Source organism: Myotis brandtii, unplaced genomic scaffold (genome assembly GCF_000412655.1).
Source record: "Myotis brandtii unplaced genomic scaffold, ASM41265v1 scaffold535, whole genome shotgun sequence".
Lineage (NCBI taxonomy): Eukaryota > Metazoa > Chordata > Mammalia > Chiroptera > Vespertilionidae > Myotis > Myotis brandtii.
Genome location: NW_005369964.1, coordinates 2657478 through 2673506, shown reverse-complemented (window position 1 = coordinate 2673506; position 16029 = coordinate 2657478). Strand labels below are relative to the sequence as shown.

Below are 16029 nucleotides of genomic sequence, written 5' to 3'. Positions count from 1 at the left end.
CCCCACTGCCAGCCGGAGGAGCCCAGGGCGCCAGCCACGACGAGAGCTCCGTGTCAGGACTGGCTGCTGCCCTGGCGGGGGCCAAGCTGAGGAGGGTCCAGCGGGTAAGTGTCCCTGAGCACAGGCCGGATGGGCTGGGGGCCAGTTTCTAACTGCCGAATGGACAGAGCCTTCCCCTGTCCCTGACACCCCGAGCAAAGCCCCGCCCTCCCCAATCTGGACACCACCTCTGCCAACTGTTTTCAGTGAGAACCGGACAGGACGGCACTGGGTAGACCAGGAGCCGCTTGCAGCTTTGTAACCTGCTGTGATCCTCACAGTGACCTTCACAGCAGGGCAGGAAGTGGTTCCCTCATCAGGCGCAGTTAGGACTTGGGCCCCGGGTCCATCCCTCCATCAGTGCTTCTCATGGAAACCAGCCCCCTCAGGCCCAGCCTTACTTCCTGGGCCCTTCCTTCCGCCCACTGCTGGAAGGCAGAGCTCCTGGACCGAGGCCGGGGCTCGGACACCTCTGATGGGAGGCCAGCTTCCATCCCAAGGATTGTCTCCTCCCCTCAGGTCACGCTGGGGGCCAGGAGAGCATCCACTGTGACCGGCCAGGCCTGGTCCCTCTCTGTTTGTCACCTGTGGGTCGGGGGGATGGGACTCGACCCCTCGGGCCTCTTCTGCGCTGCCATCATGGGAATCACACTCACACACGTCCCCATGATCCCCTCGAGTGACATCCACCACGACAGCAGACTAAACGCTGGTCCTTCCCCGCAGCCCGAAGATGCGTCCGGAGGCTCCAGTCCCAGCGGGACCTCCAAGTCTGACGCCAATCGGGCGAGCAGTGGGGGCGGAGGAGGAGGCCTCATGGAAGAGATGAACAAGCTGCTGGCCAAGAGGTAGGGGTTTAGGGGGTTTTAGGGCGTTCGGGGTATTTGCGCACCTCAGCGGCCCCAGCACCGAAGGAGAGCTCTTGCCTGAGCCCAGGACGCCTTGTCACCTGGGCTCAACCAGGCGGACAACCCTTAAGTTTCCTCTTCTCCTGGGGTCAGTCTGAGGCGTCAGGCCGAAAGGGGTCCGTGAACTTTAAAGCTGCCCCCACTTCAGTGTAACAAGTATTGAAGCACCTTTCAAGTACAGCCGTCCTGAGAAGGGAGAAACTGGGCGATAGTTTCAGAGGGAAATGAGGAGTATTCCCTGCACTTAGGATCCCAACACAAACAAGGTGTGGGCCAGGGCTGGGCGGTGTGGCTGCCCCACGTGAGGGCCGTGATGGAGGACACAGGAAAGGGGACTGTGAGGTGGCCAGAGCCCGGAGGACGTCACCCTGAGGTGGAGGAACAGTTCCATCCGTGTCCTATTGGGCCCTGCGGCCTGCCAGCCACGTCTCTGCCCACACCCGCTGGTGTGGCTCCAGCTTGCCCAAGGCCACTAGCCTGTCACTGGCTCTTAGTTGTTCCCCAGATGAAACCTGAGCAGGTGGAGAGATCACACAGTTCCTTGGAAGGGTTGCAAAACGTGATTTTACTCGTTAATGTGGCGTGGCGGCAGGAATGCCCTGACAGGTCCCGGTGTCATGGCTCACCTGTCGGATGACCCCTGTGGTCCAAGAAAAGCCAGGGCCGGGACCTTGCTCCAGCCGAGACCCCTCCTGCCTGCTTTCACCCTCCGGGCTCTTCCCTCTGCCCTCCAAGTCAGCTGAGTGCGAGCTCTCTGTGTGCCCGGGGTCTTCGTGTCCTGTTTCACCTCCTTAAATCTGCTTGGCTCTGTGAGGGTGAGGTGGGAGCAGAGGCCCCAGCGTGCAGGTAGCTGGTCTGTCACTTCTCAGCTGGGGCAGAGCCAGCATTTCCTGCCCAAGGCCTCCCGAGCCTGCAGCAGGGCCTGAGCATATAGAGGTAACCAAGAGGGGACAGACAGTGACCAGGTGCAGGGTGACCGCGGCTGCACCATGGTGGGAACAGCTCCCTGTGGGAGAGAGCCGGGAGGGCTTCACAGAGGAGGTTCCACACATGCTCGGCCTTGAAGGACAAGAACACTTCTGGGGCTGAGGTGGGAGAGAACAGCAGTCCAGGCAAAACAAGAGCAGAGGGTGGAGGGGTCAGTGCCTGGGAAGGCTGAGCCGCACCCTGAGTCCTGGGAGTGGAGAACACAACCTCCTCGCAGGTGCGTTGGATTCTATCTCAGAGAGGTGAACGGGGCCTCCTGGAAAAACAGAAGGTGTTTTTCAAAAAGAAAACATTCACTCTTGCCCCGAGTCCAAAACTAACACGTTAACAATGACAGCTTGGCCTAGATGGCCCCTAGACCAAAGGGAGAGGAAGTTCCTGAGAACCGGAAAAGGCGCATTGCCAAGAGCGGGTGGGACGCCCAGATGCTGGTGGGCTCTACCGAGAACAAACACATTTGCACAACTCGGCAGGATTACTTGAGTTGCTCTTTGACATCCACCAAGAGGTGGATGTGGTGGAGCCCACTTCTTCATGCAGGTAATGGCAGACTGCCTCCTCTCCCTGCAGCGCCACCGGGCTGGCGTGGCCTGGCCTGCTTAGGGTGGGAGCAGAACGTCACGGAGCAGAGTGACAGCGGGTGGGCCAGGGAGCACACCACTGTCGTCCAGGAAGCGATGATAGTGGCTTGCACCAGTTGTCCAAAGTGAGATGGGGAAAGGCAGATTCGAAATAAAGCAGGGGGAGAAGCGACCTGCCTGGCTGTGTGGGGAGGAAGATGGTGTCTGAGGAGCGATAGGTGCGTGGACCTGCAGCCCCTCACCACTCGTGGGGCCGGCTTCCTTTTTTCTCATATTTAAAATATTTTTTTTATTGATTTCAGAGAGGAAGGGAGCGGGAGAGAGAGAGAAACATCAATGATGAGAGAGAATCATTGCTTGGCTGCTTCCTGCATGACCCCTACTGGGGATCAAGCCCACAACCCGGCCAGGTGCCCCAACCGGGAATCGAACCATGACCGCCACACTGGCCGGGCATCAGCTTCCTTCTTGATGGGTTGCTCACCCCCCATATCTAAGAGTTGTGTGCACGGGCAGCTTCACAGAGCTGAAGGTCCCAACGGCAGGAATATCGATGGTCTACATGTGTAGATTTGGGTGTCGGGCGTTATTTCAAAGCTCACTTTTCCCATCTCACATATTGGCGGCCACTTAGGTGAGATTTTAAAGTTTGTGGGAAACGCATGAGTTGTCTAGAGGCATCGGCTCAGCTATTCAGAGTCTTTCCTTTCCTGAGCATGTCCGTTCTCAGTGGTGGTCCATGCTGGGTAGAACAAAAAGGGTCCCTCCTTCCTCCCGCAAGGTGGTCTGCTCACCAGGCAGTGGCCCGCAGATGAAATGCTCCCACGGCCCTGGCCGGCAGGTCGCGGCCTAGACGGGCTCCTCTCCCGTCCCATGTGGCCAGGCCAGTTTCGTGTCCAGGGTCATGGGACCAGCACAGAAGATCTGGACACTTCGCCACAGACCAGAAGGGGCTTCAGAATGGGTCCGATCCCCCCACGGGATCCTCTGAGGACCAAGTGTGTCCACACAGAGGCGTCTGGGTGGGTGCAGAACCTCCCAGAGCTGATTTGCTGCTTCTTGCTCTGTGTTAGGAGAAAAGCAGCCTCCCAGACAGACAAGCCGGCTGATAAAAAGGAAGACGAAAGCCAAACGGTGAGCAAGCGCCCCTCGCACCCCCACCTGCGTGAATACCCGGGAAGGCTCTCTGGCCCCATGCCAGGCCTTGGGGCATGCGGTGCACTTGGTGCACATGATAGGTACGTCCCCAGGTGATCTGCAGGAGCGATGGGCAGGGGGACAGGAGGAGGACGACAGGAGGGCCTGCAGAGCACTCACTGTCATCCCCACGGCATGGCACCAGCCAGTTAGGCTCTAACGACCAGTCCCACCCACAGCCCTGTGGCACGCCGGCCAGGCAGCCGCACCAGCTGTGCGACTGGCAGAGAAGCTCCGCCGTGGGCCAGGCCGTGCACGTGCTGGGGCCCCAGAGATGGGCAGGATGTGGCCTCTGCCCTGGAGGGAGGGGACACAGGAAATACTGAGGGTAGAGAGAGAAGGAGCACCAGGGGCCCTGGGAGCTGAAGGAGGAACCCCGAAAGCCCCCTGGGGCGCCCACGAGAAGCGCCGTTTGCCCTGAGCTTCAAGGCCGAGACCAGAGCAGAGAGCGCAGCGCAGGGAGCAGCGTCAGCAGAAGCACAGATAGGCCGAGGGCCCAGGAGGCGGCTCTGCCCACCCACCTATCACGCTGCCTCCACCTCCCGCCAGGTGACTCCAGAGACTTTCCACAGAGGGGGTGAGGGACAGACCTAGCGTTTAGAACACATTTTGGCAGCAATGTTCATGAACTTGTGGGCTGATGGGGACAGAGATACCTTAGGATAGATTCTCAGAACCACCTCTCTGGTGAAGGACAAGTGAAGCATCCCACAGCCTGGTCCCTGGGAAGTGGGCTGTGGGTGGCCACAGCACCCTCTAGGTCACCCAGACATCTGGTCCTCACATCAGCCATCAGAGGCGGAGCCGCCCAAAGAGCAGCGGTCCCTTAGGTGGGTCCCACCTGGCTACTCCCCTCACAGTGGACAGCAAGGCAGAAGCTGCTCCTGGGCCCAGAGTGGCAGGCACACCCAGGAGCTCAGGCCGCTGTTGTGCGGAGGGCCGGGCCCTTGGTGGGCTGCATCAGGTTGGTGCAGCCGTAGAGTCTGCCCCACTAGGCAGGAGCCTGTGTCTCCCTGCAGCCCTCTCCTTCCCTGATTCCATGGGCCAGACCACCTCTCACCCGGACTTGGGGTTTCATTTGTTAATAACACTCATTATTTTGCCGATTACAAAAGTAACATGTTCCCTAAGAAAAAACCTAGCGTTTTCTAGATGGCCCTGGTCACAGCTCAACAGCCTTCATAAGCAGACTGACGGCCAAGCTTTTCTCCCATTTTAGGAAGAGCCCAGCACCTCTCCATCTCCGGGTACCCGAGCAGCCAGCCTGCCACCCAACTCCTCAGGTAAGAGGCGCCCTGCCCGCCTGTGCGGGCCAGGGTCTCAGAGCAGGAGGCACTCCCACAGGAACATGATCCGGTCCCTCCGCCTCACTTTACGAATGAGCAGAGACGGCCAGAGGGGCTGCGCTAGGGGCCTCCCTGCCACCTCCCCCAAAGCCACCACTCTGGTGAGCCCCAGGCTCCCTCGGTGGCCAGGGCAAGGAGTGCTAGCGTCCAGGGGATGGCTGCCTGTGGGCATCGGAGCTGCCAGGCCACAGAACCCACCCACCCAGCCCTGTCTTCCCCACACGAGAGGAGTGCTGCCTGCCAGCCTGTCCAGGGCAGGAGCTCTGACCTGCCCCGCTCTGTTAGCGCGTCTGCCTCCCTGGCAGGACTGCTCCGTGGGATGCCGCGTGGGCTCTCGGTGAACGAGTGTGTAAATACCTCCCGCCAGGCCACGGGGCTGGTGTTGGCCCAGTGTAGGAGGTCGAAGCTCAGTGTAGTTACATGGTTCGCTCAGGGCCACACGCCTGCAGCGTAGATGTGTCCCAGCTCCTGTGCCAGCAGGTCCCAGGGGTGGCTTTCAGGAGACCTGCCTTGGCCTGGGGTCGGCCTCTCTGCTGCCTGGGCATTTTCCCTTCTGCCTCTCTGCTCATCCACAAAGTCAGTGAATTCCATTCAGTTTGACAGATCTCTTGACAAAAGGGAACTATAATTTAATGCCACTTAATTTAAAAAAGAGGAAGAAAAAACAAACCAGCCCTCACGCCCAGGATAGGGAAGGGCCAGCTGTCCTGTGGGGAGCACCAACGAGTCAGAGGACAGCAGGTGCTCGTGGGGCCCCAGGGGCCTGGCCCCCAAAAGCAAACGTGGGCCTCAGGCTGGCCGAGCACCTGGCGTGGCTTTCTCTGCCCGCTCACCCCCTGTTGGCGCCACTTCGACGGCAGAGGGCGTAGCTGAGAGCTCCCTGGCACTTGGTTCGCACTTTAAGGAAGGTGGGCTTTCATGGTGAGGCTCAAAACCAGACCACACGTCAAGGCCAGCCGGGTCCTGAGTGGGGGAGACACGGGTGACAGCAGGGTCATCCACAGCCTGCAAGAGCTGCCTGGGCCCAAGGGGGACTGAGGACAAGCCAGGCATCAGCTCCCCCAAAGCAGAGCTTCCTGAAGGGCACGGGGGGAGGGGGGGCCCTCCTGTCAGGGATGTTGGGCGGGGCCTGGGTCCTCTCAGCCCTAAGGCTCCTCGTCCTGACCTGACTTGACAGAGGCCGGCCGGAAGCCCTGGGAGCGGAGCAACTCCGTGGAGAAGCCCGTGTCCTCATTGCTGTCCAGGTGAGCGGCCCCTCGGAGGCTCGAGCTGCGCCGTCGGTGGGGCCGAGGCCGCCACGGTGCCCATTCACGTGTCTGTTTCATTCCCCTGCCCTAGAACCCCGTCTGTGGCCAAGAGCCCCGAAGCTAAGAGCCCCCTTCAGTCGCAGCCTCACTCTAGGTACCGAACGCCCCTCTCTGGGGCCTCCATTGTCCCCTGCCTGTGACTAACACCAGACCCTGTGTCTGTCCTGTCGTCTAACGGTGCTCCGGCTGGGGACTGCTTCCTCCTCCCTCTCAGGGAGGGAGAGACGGGCGGGAGGGCGACCGGCCCGAAGGGGCGTGAGCGGAGCTGAAGGGAGTCCCAGCTCTGGGCTCTGTGTCGTTGGGCACACCCCACCCCCACCCCATGAAGAGTCTGTCGGCCTCTGCCTCACGGGCGGCCGTGTGGACAGCTGTGTGGACAGGAGCTGGACGCAGGAAGTGCTCACTAGCCACAGCGGCGCCCCACAGCTCAGCCATGCGGGGCCTGGCCTGGCGCCCCGCCTCTTCGCCTTCCTCCGCGTACAGCACGCACAGCCAGGTTCCTGGGCGGATGCTGACCATGTTTCCCAAACCAAGAGCTGGTGTGGTAACAGGATAGGATATTTGAAACTGAGGAAGCCCCGAAAGTCAGAGACTAGCAGCCCCATAGTAACCAGAGGCCAAGTTGACCTGAACCGCAGGCTTCAGAACCGGGGTAAGAAATGTCTCCATTGACCACCAAGATTGAGGGAAGCCCCTCGTATGGCAGAGCAGGTGGCATCTGAGGCTGGTCTTGCAGAGCGAAAGGGGGGATGAGCAGAGCGCGCTGGCCTGGCCCTGGCCAGAGGGTCGATGACACACTCAGTGAGCAGGGAGAGGACTCGGGGACAGCCAGGGCTTGTCCAGGGCCTGTGTCTGCCAGGTCTGGGCGGGGTCCTCCTCATCCTGCCTGCAGGGACCTCATCTCTGCTGGGAAGGCCTGTGGTTGGACGGCTGTGGGTTCTGACAGGTGCTCGGGAAGCTCGGAGGGTCACATGGGAGGCAGCACTGGGGACAGGCGCTGTAGCGAGTGGGCTGGGCAGGCCTCCCTCAGAGGGGCATCTGGGTGGCTCTGAGATTGGGGGGACCACCTTCCCATCGGAGGCATGGAACTGCTGAGGCCCTGTGGCTACAAAGTGGGACGGGAAGAGGAAGGGCAGTGGGTAGGAAGGCATCTCGTGATTGGACTCTGTGTGCAGGCCCAGGTACGCACCCTTGACACAGGCGCTGGGCTGTCAGCTGTTGGGGGAGCTCGCTCGGCTGTAAAGGGAGGTACATGGAGGGGCAGGGTGTCCGGGGCACAGTGGTCACTTCCTGCTGCTGGAGGAAGGGCGGGCTGCCCGTGCCCCCTCAGAAGGGGACTCTCCAGCCCTGAGACAGATCCGTTCTCTAGTGCGGTCCGTCCCTCCGGCAGGGGTGTCCCTGTGCTCACGGGGTGTGACAGTGCCACCATCTGGGGCTGTTGGGTGTACATACCTCGTATGGAGAGAACGGGGGCACAGAGGTGAGGCAGTTGGCCCAGGTGACCCGTAAGGTTTCCGTTGCAACAGGGACTTGAACCTCCAGGATGGGTGTGATGGCCCTGGGGGTCTCCAGGCTGTACCCACAGTTACTTACAAACTCATCTGGGACCACGTTTGGCCTCTCTCTTGAGTTCATCTGGGAGGGGTGGGGAGCATTTAATTTATTCGTTCGTTTTAATTCAGTTCTGTGCCCTGGACCACCGAAGTTTTGCATGGCAGGCAGCGGGATTTTCCCAGCTGTATTGAGTTACAATTGACGTCTCCCATTGTGCAGGTGCAAGGCGTACAGCGTGGTATCTGACATGCGCGTACGCTGTGCAGTGATTACAGGGAGGTCAGTTAGCCTCGCCTAGTTACCGGTGTGTGTGGTGAGAATCTCAGGATCTGCTTCCTTAGCTACTTTCAAGCACACAATGCAGTGTTGCCACCCAGTCACCATCCCAGAGCGGATCCATCGGCTAACCGGAAGTGCGTGCCCTGGACCACCTCCACCCATCCCCCCAGCCCCGGACAACCACCAACATATTCTTTGTTTTGATAAGTCTGTTTGTTTTTTTTTTCTTAGATTCCATATACAAGTGAGATTATACCGTGTCTGTCTTTCTCTGCCTGGCTTATTCCACGCAGCCTCATGCCCTCTAGTCCATCCATGTTGCCACACATCGTGGCTTCCTCTGTCTCACAGCTGAATAATCCCACATGTGTATGTTCCACGTCTTCTTACCCACCCGTCTGTCCATGGACACTTGGCGGCTTCCGTGTCCTGACTGCTGTGGCTAATGCTGCAGCGAACACGGGGGTGCAGGTACCTCATCAAGATTCCCTCCTCCAGCGATTGCATCTCCTTCGCATAAAACCCAGACGTGGGTTTGCTGGCTCTGTTTCTCGTTGTCTGAGGAGCCTCCGTGCTGTTTCCCAGCGAGGCTACGACAGCACCGTAGCTTTCACGCCTCCTCTCCCTGGCCGTGGACAACAGCGGTCCTCGATTTCACCACACGCTCTCATCCATCCGATCACGGTCACGGTGTGTCCACCAGCTTTCACGTCCACGGACCCTGCAGTGGTTCGGCCATGTCCTTGCTCAGAACACGCAGGCCCCGCCCGCCTCTCTGTCCATGTGGGGAGAGAAATCGGGTGTTTTGCTAAGATTTTCCAGGAAAGATTCATGTGGAAGAGACGTTACAGTTCGAACCAGCTTTAGTTCAGAAACTTCTCAAAGACGCAGCCCAGGAAACGGAAACCTCGGCCTCCAAAGAGCAAAGCCACGTCCGTTGCCTGCAGTCAGGCCTTTAAGCGGGTGTTTGCTGCTCAGGTTTTGCGATTTGCGTTGTCCTCAATGCCGCCATTGCTGGTTTCCCGTTTGCCAGGAACATAGAGCCCGCGCCGAGGACTAGCTTGTCAGTGTTTTCTTTCCCGGGGAGGCCACGTGGGCATTGCCGCCTGCGAGAGCTCTCAGCTCAGGGAGCAGCTCCTCAGTTGGACCCTGAGCCCTGACTCTTGGCTGGGAAACATGGTCACAGCATCCTGAGGTCCTGGAGGCGGCGGTAGAACCCTCCTCGCGTGGCTAAGGAGCGGCCACAGATACAAGCAAAGAGGGTTGAAGGGCCACGGGAAGGGGCAGTCTCATCCCGCAGGGCCCGCCCCAAGCAGGAGGCCCTGGTGCGCCCAGGTCCCTGCTCAGGCTCGGTCCCCGGTGTGGTGCGTGCCTGCCAGGCCCCGCCACCTGCCTCACTGCACCCACCGTCCTCTCCCCAGGATGAAGCCGGCCGGGAGTGTGAACGACGTGGCCCTGGATGCCTTCGATTTGGACCGGATGAAGCAGGTGAGCGTGTCTTTTCCTGAGAGGCTGTGAAGGAGCCCAGGGCTGGGACCACCCCAGTGGGGCCCTCAGTCAGTCAGGGAGCCAGCAGTGGAGGGGGTCGTAGCATTTGCCCCAGGCCCACCCCTGCCCCCCATCGCAGAAATAAACATCCCCTGCCGTCCGGCCACTCCAGAGGGGCCTGAGGTGCTGGAGGCCAGGCAGGGCCGACCAGGGTGTCCCATCCCCCAGGCACACCATCCTCCCCCCGGCTCCGGGGTGTGTGTGAGGGTGATGCAGGGGCTGTGGCTCCGGAGGGAGGCCCAGGACACCCCCACCCCTTCCAACACCTCACCCCCGCAAGGCCGGCTTTCCGTCCCTGCCTCTGAGGCTCTGCTCCCACAGGAGATCCTGGAGGAGGTGGTCCGAGAGCTCCACAAAGTGAAGGAGGAGATCATCGACGGTGAGTCGGGCTCACCCTGGTCCTGAGGGAGGGCAGAGCCAGGGCGGCCCGGCCAGGAGGCATCCAGGGCCCCGGAGGCCTTTGGCTTTGTGCTTCGGAGGTTTCCTTCTCCCCCTAAAAGCCCACAGGCCCTCCCCATTCTCTAGCCAAGCAAACTGAGGCTCAGACAGTGAAGGGACTGGCTAAGTATACACCCCTCCCAGGAAGCAGAGCCATTTTGTGGCCCTGACCTGGCTCCCAGCTGCGTGGCCTGGGCTGGGAGAGCAGGTGGTGGTGCTCCCCCAAAGAGCCTGGATCCAGAGGGCAGGGCCTGGCCACCGTGAGTCACACCCGCCCGGGCCCCCACCGAGCCTTTGATACAGCGGCTCAGATCTGGAGCCAGAGGGGAGGACGGCTCTCGGCAGGGCTGGCTCGGCCGGCCCCGGACAGCAGGGAGGCGCCTCAGGCCCCACCTGCTCCCCACCAGCGGGGGACGAAGTCACAGCGGGGTGGCAGAGGGCTGCCGGGACTCTGAAGAGAGAGGAGGCGAGGGTGAGAGCCTACCTGGGTGACCGAGCCACACCCTGTCCTGGTCCCAGCGGAGAACACTAGGTTCCTGTTTGTCAGGTCTCCGCAGGCCTGAGCTGGACAGATAAGGAGTTAATGAATAGAGACAGCGAGAAGGAGCTGGAGCCAGGACGGAGACAGGCCAACTATTAACTCGGCTTCATAGCTGGGCGACCCCCAGGAGGGGCTGCCTGGGGCTGGAAGCAGCCTGTGTGGGAGGGAGCGGGCAGTGGGGCAGTGGGCTGCGGGCACAGGTGGAGCTGCCTCGGCGGTGAGCGGCCCGGGAGTCCGGGCTCTGCGGCCGGAAGCAGCCTTTCATCTGACAAGGCCCGGCTCTCATCGGACTTTCTCTGGTGGCCTTGGCTCCAGGCCCAGTCCAGGGAAAGGCCCAGATTTGGGGGAAATCCTGGGGGTGGGGACAGGAGGAAGCAGAATCCCTGCCCTCCTGGGGGAAGAGCTCAGGCCAGGGAGGGGGGTGGGGAGGTGCCCACCTGCCCAGACCTGCCTGGGGCTCCTGGTGCCTGCCTGCCCCTCCCGGCTCCAAGGCTGCCTGCAGCCACTGTCCCCACCCCAGCGGGCCTCTAGCAAGACTGCCAGCTGGGGGTGCAGGGGATCCCCCCAGACCTCACCGGGGCCTCTGACCTCTGCGAGCCTGGGTCTCAGGAGACCGGAGGCGCTGGAGCGACCTCACCGGAGGTGGGCGGGCCCTGCGGAGGAGGAGGTGGGCTGGTTCCCGCCACAGCTGAGCTGCCCTCTCCTCTCCTCCTGTCCTCAGCCATCAGGCAGGAGCTGAGCGGAATCAGCACCTCGTAGAGCGTGCAGGGCCCGAGCCACAACCCCCTGACGGACGGCGGGGACAGAGGAGCACAGCCAGGCCTCCAGCCACCGAGCACGCACTGAAGCTAGGATGTGTTTCACTTAAGTCTTAACCTGTGAGAAAATATTAAAATGAGGGAAAAGTTCAATTCCTGGATTTTTTTAGATTCTACCTGACACAGAACACCAGGTCTACTCGCCTTTTTTTGTATTTTATATTTGTCTATTTAAGTGTACATTTCTTTTGGTTTATAGAAAAGATACCCCCAAACCACACGCTTCATTAGGTGGTTCCGAGTTCCTCCTGGGTGCCCCTCGCACCTGGGCCTGGCGCACTGTGCCAGCAGCTCCTCCCAGCGTCACGGTGTGAAGTCTGTCCACGCCCCTCGGTGTCTGTGTCCACGTGGTAATAAACGCTTACTGTCCACACCCCGGCTTCCACTCACTCTCGCGCCTCTTCTTGGTCGCTCCTGGCTGGGGCACCCCTTGTGGGGGAAGGTCTCCCGGCAGTGGTGACCAGGACAAGATGGGGGCCTTGTGGGGCAGCTGGGCTGAATTCAGACCTGGGACGGACGGGAGGGTGAGCAGGCAGTTCAGGCACTTCCTGGGGGCCTGGGGTGGCCACGGGATCCACACCCACAGGGGAGTGGGACGTGGTCTTGAGTGGCAGCCTGGCCTGGAACATCAGAGGGAGTCGTGTGCGTTCTGACCAGCAGGGCCGGGAGGATGAACCCCTCCTCCTCCAGCGCTTGGTTGGCTTGGCATCTGCTGAGCCCCCACAGGGAAGCCCCCGAGGCACCTGCCAGCCCTTCTCAGACCAGCCAGGGCGGGTCTGACTCGGCCTAGGCCGTGGGCAGGCCTGGAAATCCAGTGACCATGGCGCGGCCACCAGACACAGCAGTGTGCCCAGCCGCATGAGGGCCACGGGAGGATGGGGGGTGGGGCAGGCCCCAGTCTGGCTGATGATGGACCGATTTTCCTGATCAGACTCTGGACATATTCATCCCACTGAGTGTCCTCAGCTCTGAAGGGAAGGGGGTTGATCTGCCCGCCAAGAGGTGGGCCCAAGGCTCCGGTCTCTGAGAGGCTGCCCGCGTCAGCTGCTCTCCTGCTTCCTCCCACCTCCCAGTCCAGGAGGCCTGCAGTCTCGGGGCTGGGAGAGGGGGGCCCAGGGCGGACAGGAAGGATGACTCCCGAGGTCAGCCGTGCCATCGGCCTCACCAAAGTCAGGCAGAGCCATGTCCCCCTCACAGAGACACAGGACACCCACCCGCCTCCCTCTGACTAGTCACCTGTCTGTCCAGGCACCGTGTGTCTGGCCTGTGGCCCCTGGTCTGTGAGAATCTCAAGTCCCACATCTCAGCTGGTTGGGGGGACAGACCCCATGGTGTGAAGCCTGAACCCTCGAGCCTCCGAAGGCTTCCCATGAGGGTGCAGGCTCGAGGCTGGATTGGGGGGTGGGGGCTGGAGCAGACGACATGGACCGAGGGGAGGCCACGTTGGCAGCACCCAGCAGGGTGAACAGGAGGGAGGGCTTCGGGGCACATGGACTTGGCAAAAATGCAGGGCCTTCTGCTGCCTACACCCCCAAAGGCTGCCCCCCACAAAGGCAGGGCCCTCAGGAAATGCTGCTAAGCACCCACGCGTGGGAGCAGGAGCGGGAGCAGGTGGGGACCGCCTCCAGGCAGCCAGGCCCAGGCTGGGGCCGAGACCCCTCAAAAGCACGTCGTGGATGTGGAAAGAAACGCTGATATTTAATTGAGGGCAGGGGCCCACCAGACAAATCAGCCTCCATGGAGGCTGTTCACAGAGCGCAGGGTCAGGGCGCCCCAGGAGGCCCAGAAAGGGCGGCCTGGCCGGAGGCAGCAGCGAGTCCACGTGCAGAGCTGGTGTCCGCTGTCCGGCGCGGTACCGGAACCTGGGGACAGGCAGCAGCCCAGGGGTCCAGGACCAAAGGCAGCCACGGAGTTCTGAGCACCAGGCTGAGGGCCGTGACCACCAGCTCCGCAGCGACGGGCCGGCGCCAGCGGCCCAGCTCACAGGCCGTCCCCTGCCAGCTTGCACACCCGCTTCACCCTGGCGTAGGGCCCCAGGGAGTCCTCGAACACAAAGTCCCAGAGCACCTTCACCCACGAGTGGTGCTGCGGCAGGTGGTCGTAGTACTCGGGCGCGATCTTCCGCACCTGCGGGGAGGCGGGGGTCAGAGGCCAGGCCTTGGCACAGACAGGCCTCTGCCACACACGTGCACATGAGCATGTACACACACAGACACGTGTGTACACAAACACGTGAGCATGTACACAGTGACACATGAGCGTGCACACACAGACACGTGGGTACACAGAGACACACACCCTGTCATCCCCAGGGTGCCTGTGTCCAGCTCAGCCCGGCAGGAGGCTGGCTGGTGCTGGCCACTAGCCCCAGCACAGTCTCTGCCCCCTGCCCAGGTTCATATGCACCTGTCCCTGGGCTGCGCTGGAGTTTCTGACCCAGGAGCCAGGGGAGGCCGGCTGTCTTCCCTCCAGCACCTGCCCGGTTCTGAGGCACAGCCTGGCCTGGTCATTCATGCTCCGCACCCGCTTCCAGTGCCCTCCCCAGCCGGCCAACCCTCTGCCTCGGCTCCCACCACACCCCCCATTGCCCACCTCTCAGCCTCAGTACTTGTTTCCCAAATGCCTATCTTTCACCCCTGTCCCCCTTCAGCTCCTCACCCCTGCCTGCTCACAACACCCTCAGCTGCCTCCCTGCCTCAGCACCTGCAGCAGCAGCACCACCACCCCCATGGAGGGCACGCTGGGCACACCAGTGCTCCGGGCCTGCCTTATAGGTGCAGACGGGCTCGGGGAGACCAGGTGACCTGCATGGGCGCAAGCAGGGGGCCATTCACTTTGCCCGGAAGTAAAGACACTCTCACAACCACCCGAGTCTAGGTTCTGGCTCTGCTGCTTCCTGCGACAGGCACCTCCCCTCTCGACCTTTACCTTCTCATCTGTGAAATGGGGATAATGGGTAAGGCGGGCACCTGCCAAATCGGCTTGTGGTGAGGCTTAAGTGAGGTGGTGCTCAGCCCAGAGCCGGACCTCAGTGCCTTCAGCAGGGTGGGAGGGGGAGGGGAGGGAAGGAGGGTCAGGCAGGGAGGGCTGCACACACAGGCTGTCAGACACCCGGTCACACAGGCCAGGGCGCAAACACCTGCACACCCAGACAAACGCTCACACATAACCACATGCACACATACATGTACACACCGGGCACACTCATAGGCACACATGCAAACCCCTAAAGGCATGTGCACACCATGCACACACAGAAGACCCCACTGCCCCCTCTCCTGCCCCGAGGGGCACCTCAGCTCTTTCTATCCCACCCACACCAGACTGAACTCCTCCTCCTCCCGCCCTGCCCTCCCTCCTCCTTCAGAAATTCTCCATCCGCAGGCCTCCCAAGGCAGAGCCACCAGCCCGGAGGCTTCCACTCTGCACCAACTCAGGCCGAGCCCCTTGGGTCACAGAGCCCTCCCTGTCCTCTCCGCCATGTGGGGCCCCTGGAAAGTCACGGGCAGTGACAAGAAATGCGGAGGGACAGGGAGTCAGGACCCAGGAAGGGGAGGTGCTTTACACGCACTATCACTACCGCTGCCCCGTTTTACAAGAGGAAGCAGAGGCACAGAGAGGGCAAGCAGTTTGCCCAAGGATGCACAGCCAGTACATGCCATAGCTGGGCTCAATCAGGTTTGCTTTACACTAAGCGGTCTAAATGGTAAATGCGCCTCGAGCCCCTGCCCTGCCGGGATTCACCTTGTCACTCTCCGGGCGCACGCCCGGCCCCTCTCCTGTGCGGCCTCTCCCTTCGCCCTGGAACCACAACTGAGAACGTGGCCACCCCATGATCAGCATGAAAGGAAAAGGAGGTCAGAGCCTGGCTCCAGGTCCACCGCGCCACACCTCCCGCCTCCTCAGACACCATGCACCCCTCACCGCTGCGCCCCTGCCCACGCGGCCACCTACCAGGGGCAGGTTGCAGCCGGGGATGCTGGGGAAGTCGTGGTGCTCCATGTGGTAGCCCACGTTGAAGGTGATCCAGTTGAGGGGCCCATAGTAGGAGTAGGTCTCGTAGCCCTTGACGAACATGTAGTGCTCAGCCACGAAGTGGCCGGAGATGGGGTGCAGGCCCAGGCCCAGCAGGGTGCTGGCCAGCAGGTAGACCACGGGCTTGAGCCCCCAGAGGGCGAAGATGGTCGCATCGGCCGCCAGCTGGACCAGGGCGTTGAACACCTCCATGCGCGTCAGGGCCTTGGGGTTCACGCAGAGCGGCCGCAGGGAGTAGAACAGGGGCTGCAGCACCAGCCAGAGCAGCTTCCGGGCCGGCGTGCAGAAGAGCCAGCCCTCCAGGCGCGTGGGCACGTCCACGTCCAGCCCGTCGCCGCCCAGGTAGCGGTGGTGGTCCACGTGGTACTTCTTGAAGGAGGCGGCGTAGGGCACGCCCACGGGCAGGTTGGCGAAGATGGCGAACCAGCGGTTGTGGGCGGCGCGGCCCGTG

The 16029-nt window shown here is 61.7% G+C and overlaps 2 protein-coding genes across 2 annotated transcripts in view; one reads left to right on the top strand and one right to left on the bottom strand.

Annotated features, from left to right (window-relative positions):
• EVL (Enah/Vasp-like) overlaps positions 1 to 11916 on the top strand; it is an 83931-nt gene extending 72015 nt beyond the window's left edge. The window contains exons 7-15 of the mRNA XM_005877895.2: positions 3 to 104; positions 766 to 887; positions 3589 to 3649; positions 4932 to 4995; positions 6236 to 6302; positions 6397 to 6459; positions 9620 to 9686; positions 10068 to 10125; positions 11447 to 11916. Of these exons, the coding sequence (XP_005877957.1) occupies positions 3 to 104; positions 766 to 887; positions 3589 to 3649; positions 4932 to 4995; positions 6236 to 6302; positions 6397 to 6459; positions 9620 to 9686; positions 10068 to 10125; positions 11447 to 11484 (642 nt within the window). The 3' untranslated portion in view covers positions 11485 to 11916. The remainder of the gene's footprint in view (positions 1 to 2; positions 105 to 765; positions 888 to 3588; positions 3650 to 4931; positions 4996 to 6235; positions 6303 to 6396; positions 6460 to 9619; positions 9687 to 10067; positions 10126 to 11446) is intronic.
• Positions 11917 to 13220: 1304 nt separating this feature from the next.
• DEGS2 (delta(4)-desaturase, sphingolipid 2) overlaps positions 13221 to 16029 on the bottom strand; it is a gene marked incomplete at its 5' end in the record, with an annotated part of 10319 nt that continues 7510 nt past the window's right edge. The window contains 2 exons of the mRNA XM_014549051.1: positions 13221 to 13670; positions 15498 to 16029. The exon at positions 15498 to 16029 is cut by the window's right edge and continues 45 nt beyond it. Coding sequence (XP_014404537.1) covers positions 13524 to 13670; positions 15498 to 16029 — 679 coding nt within the window. The remainder of the gene's footprint in view (positions 13671 to 15497) is intronic.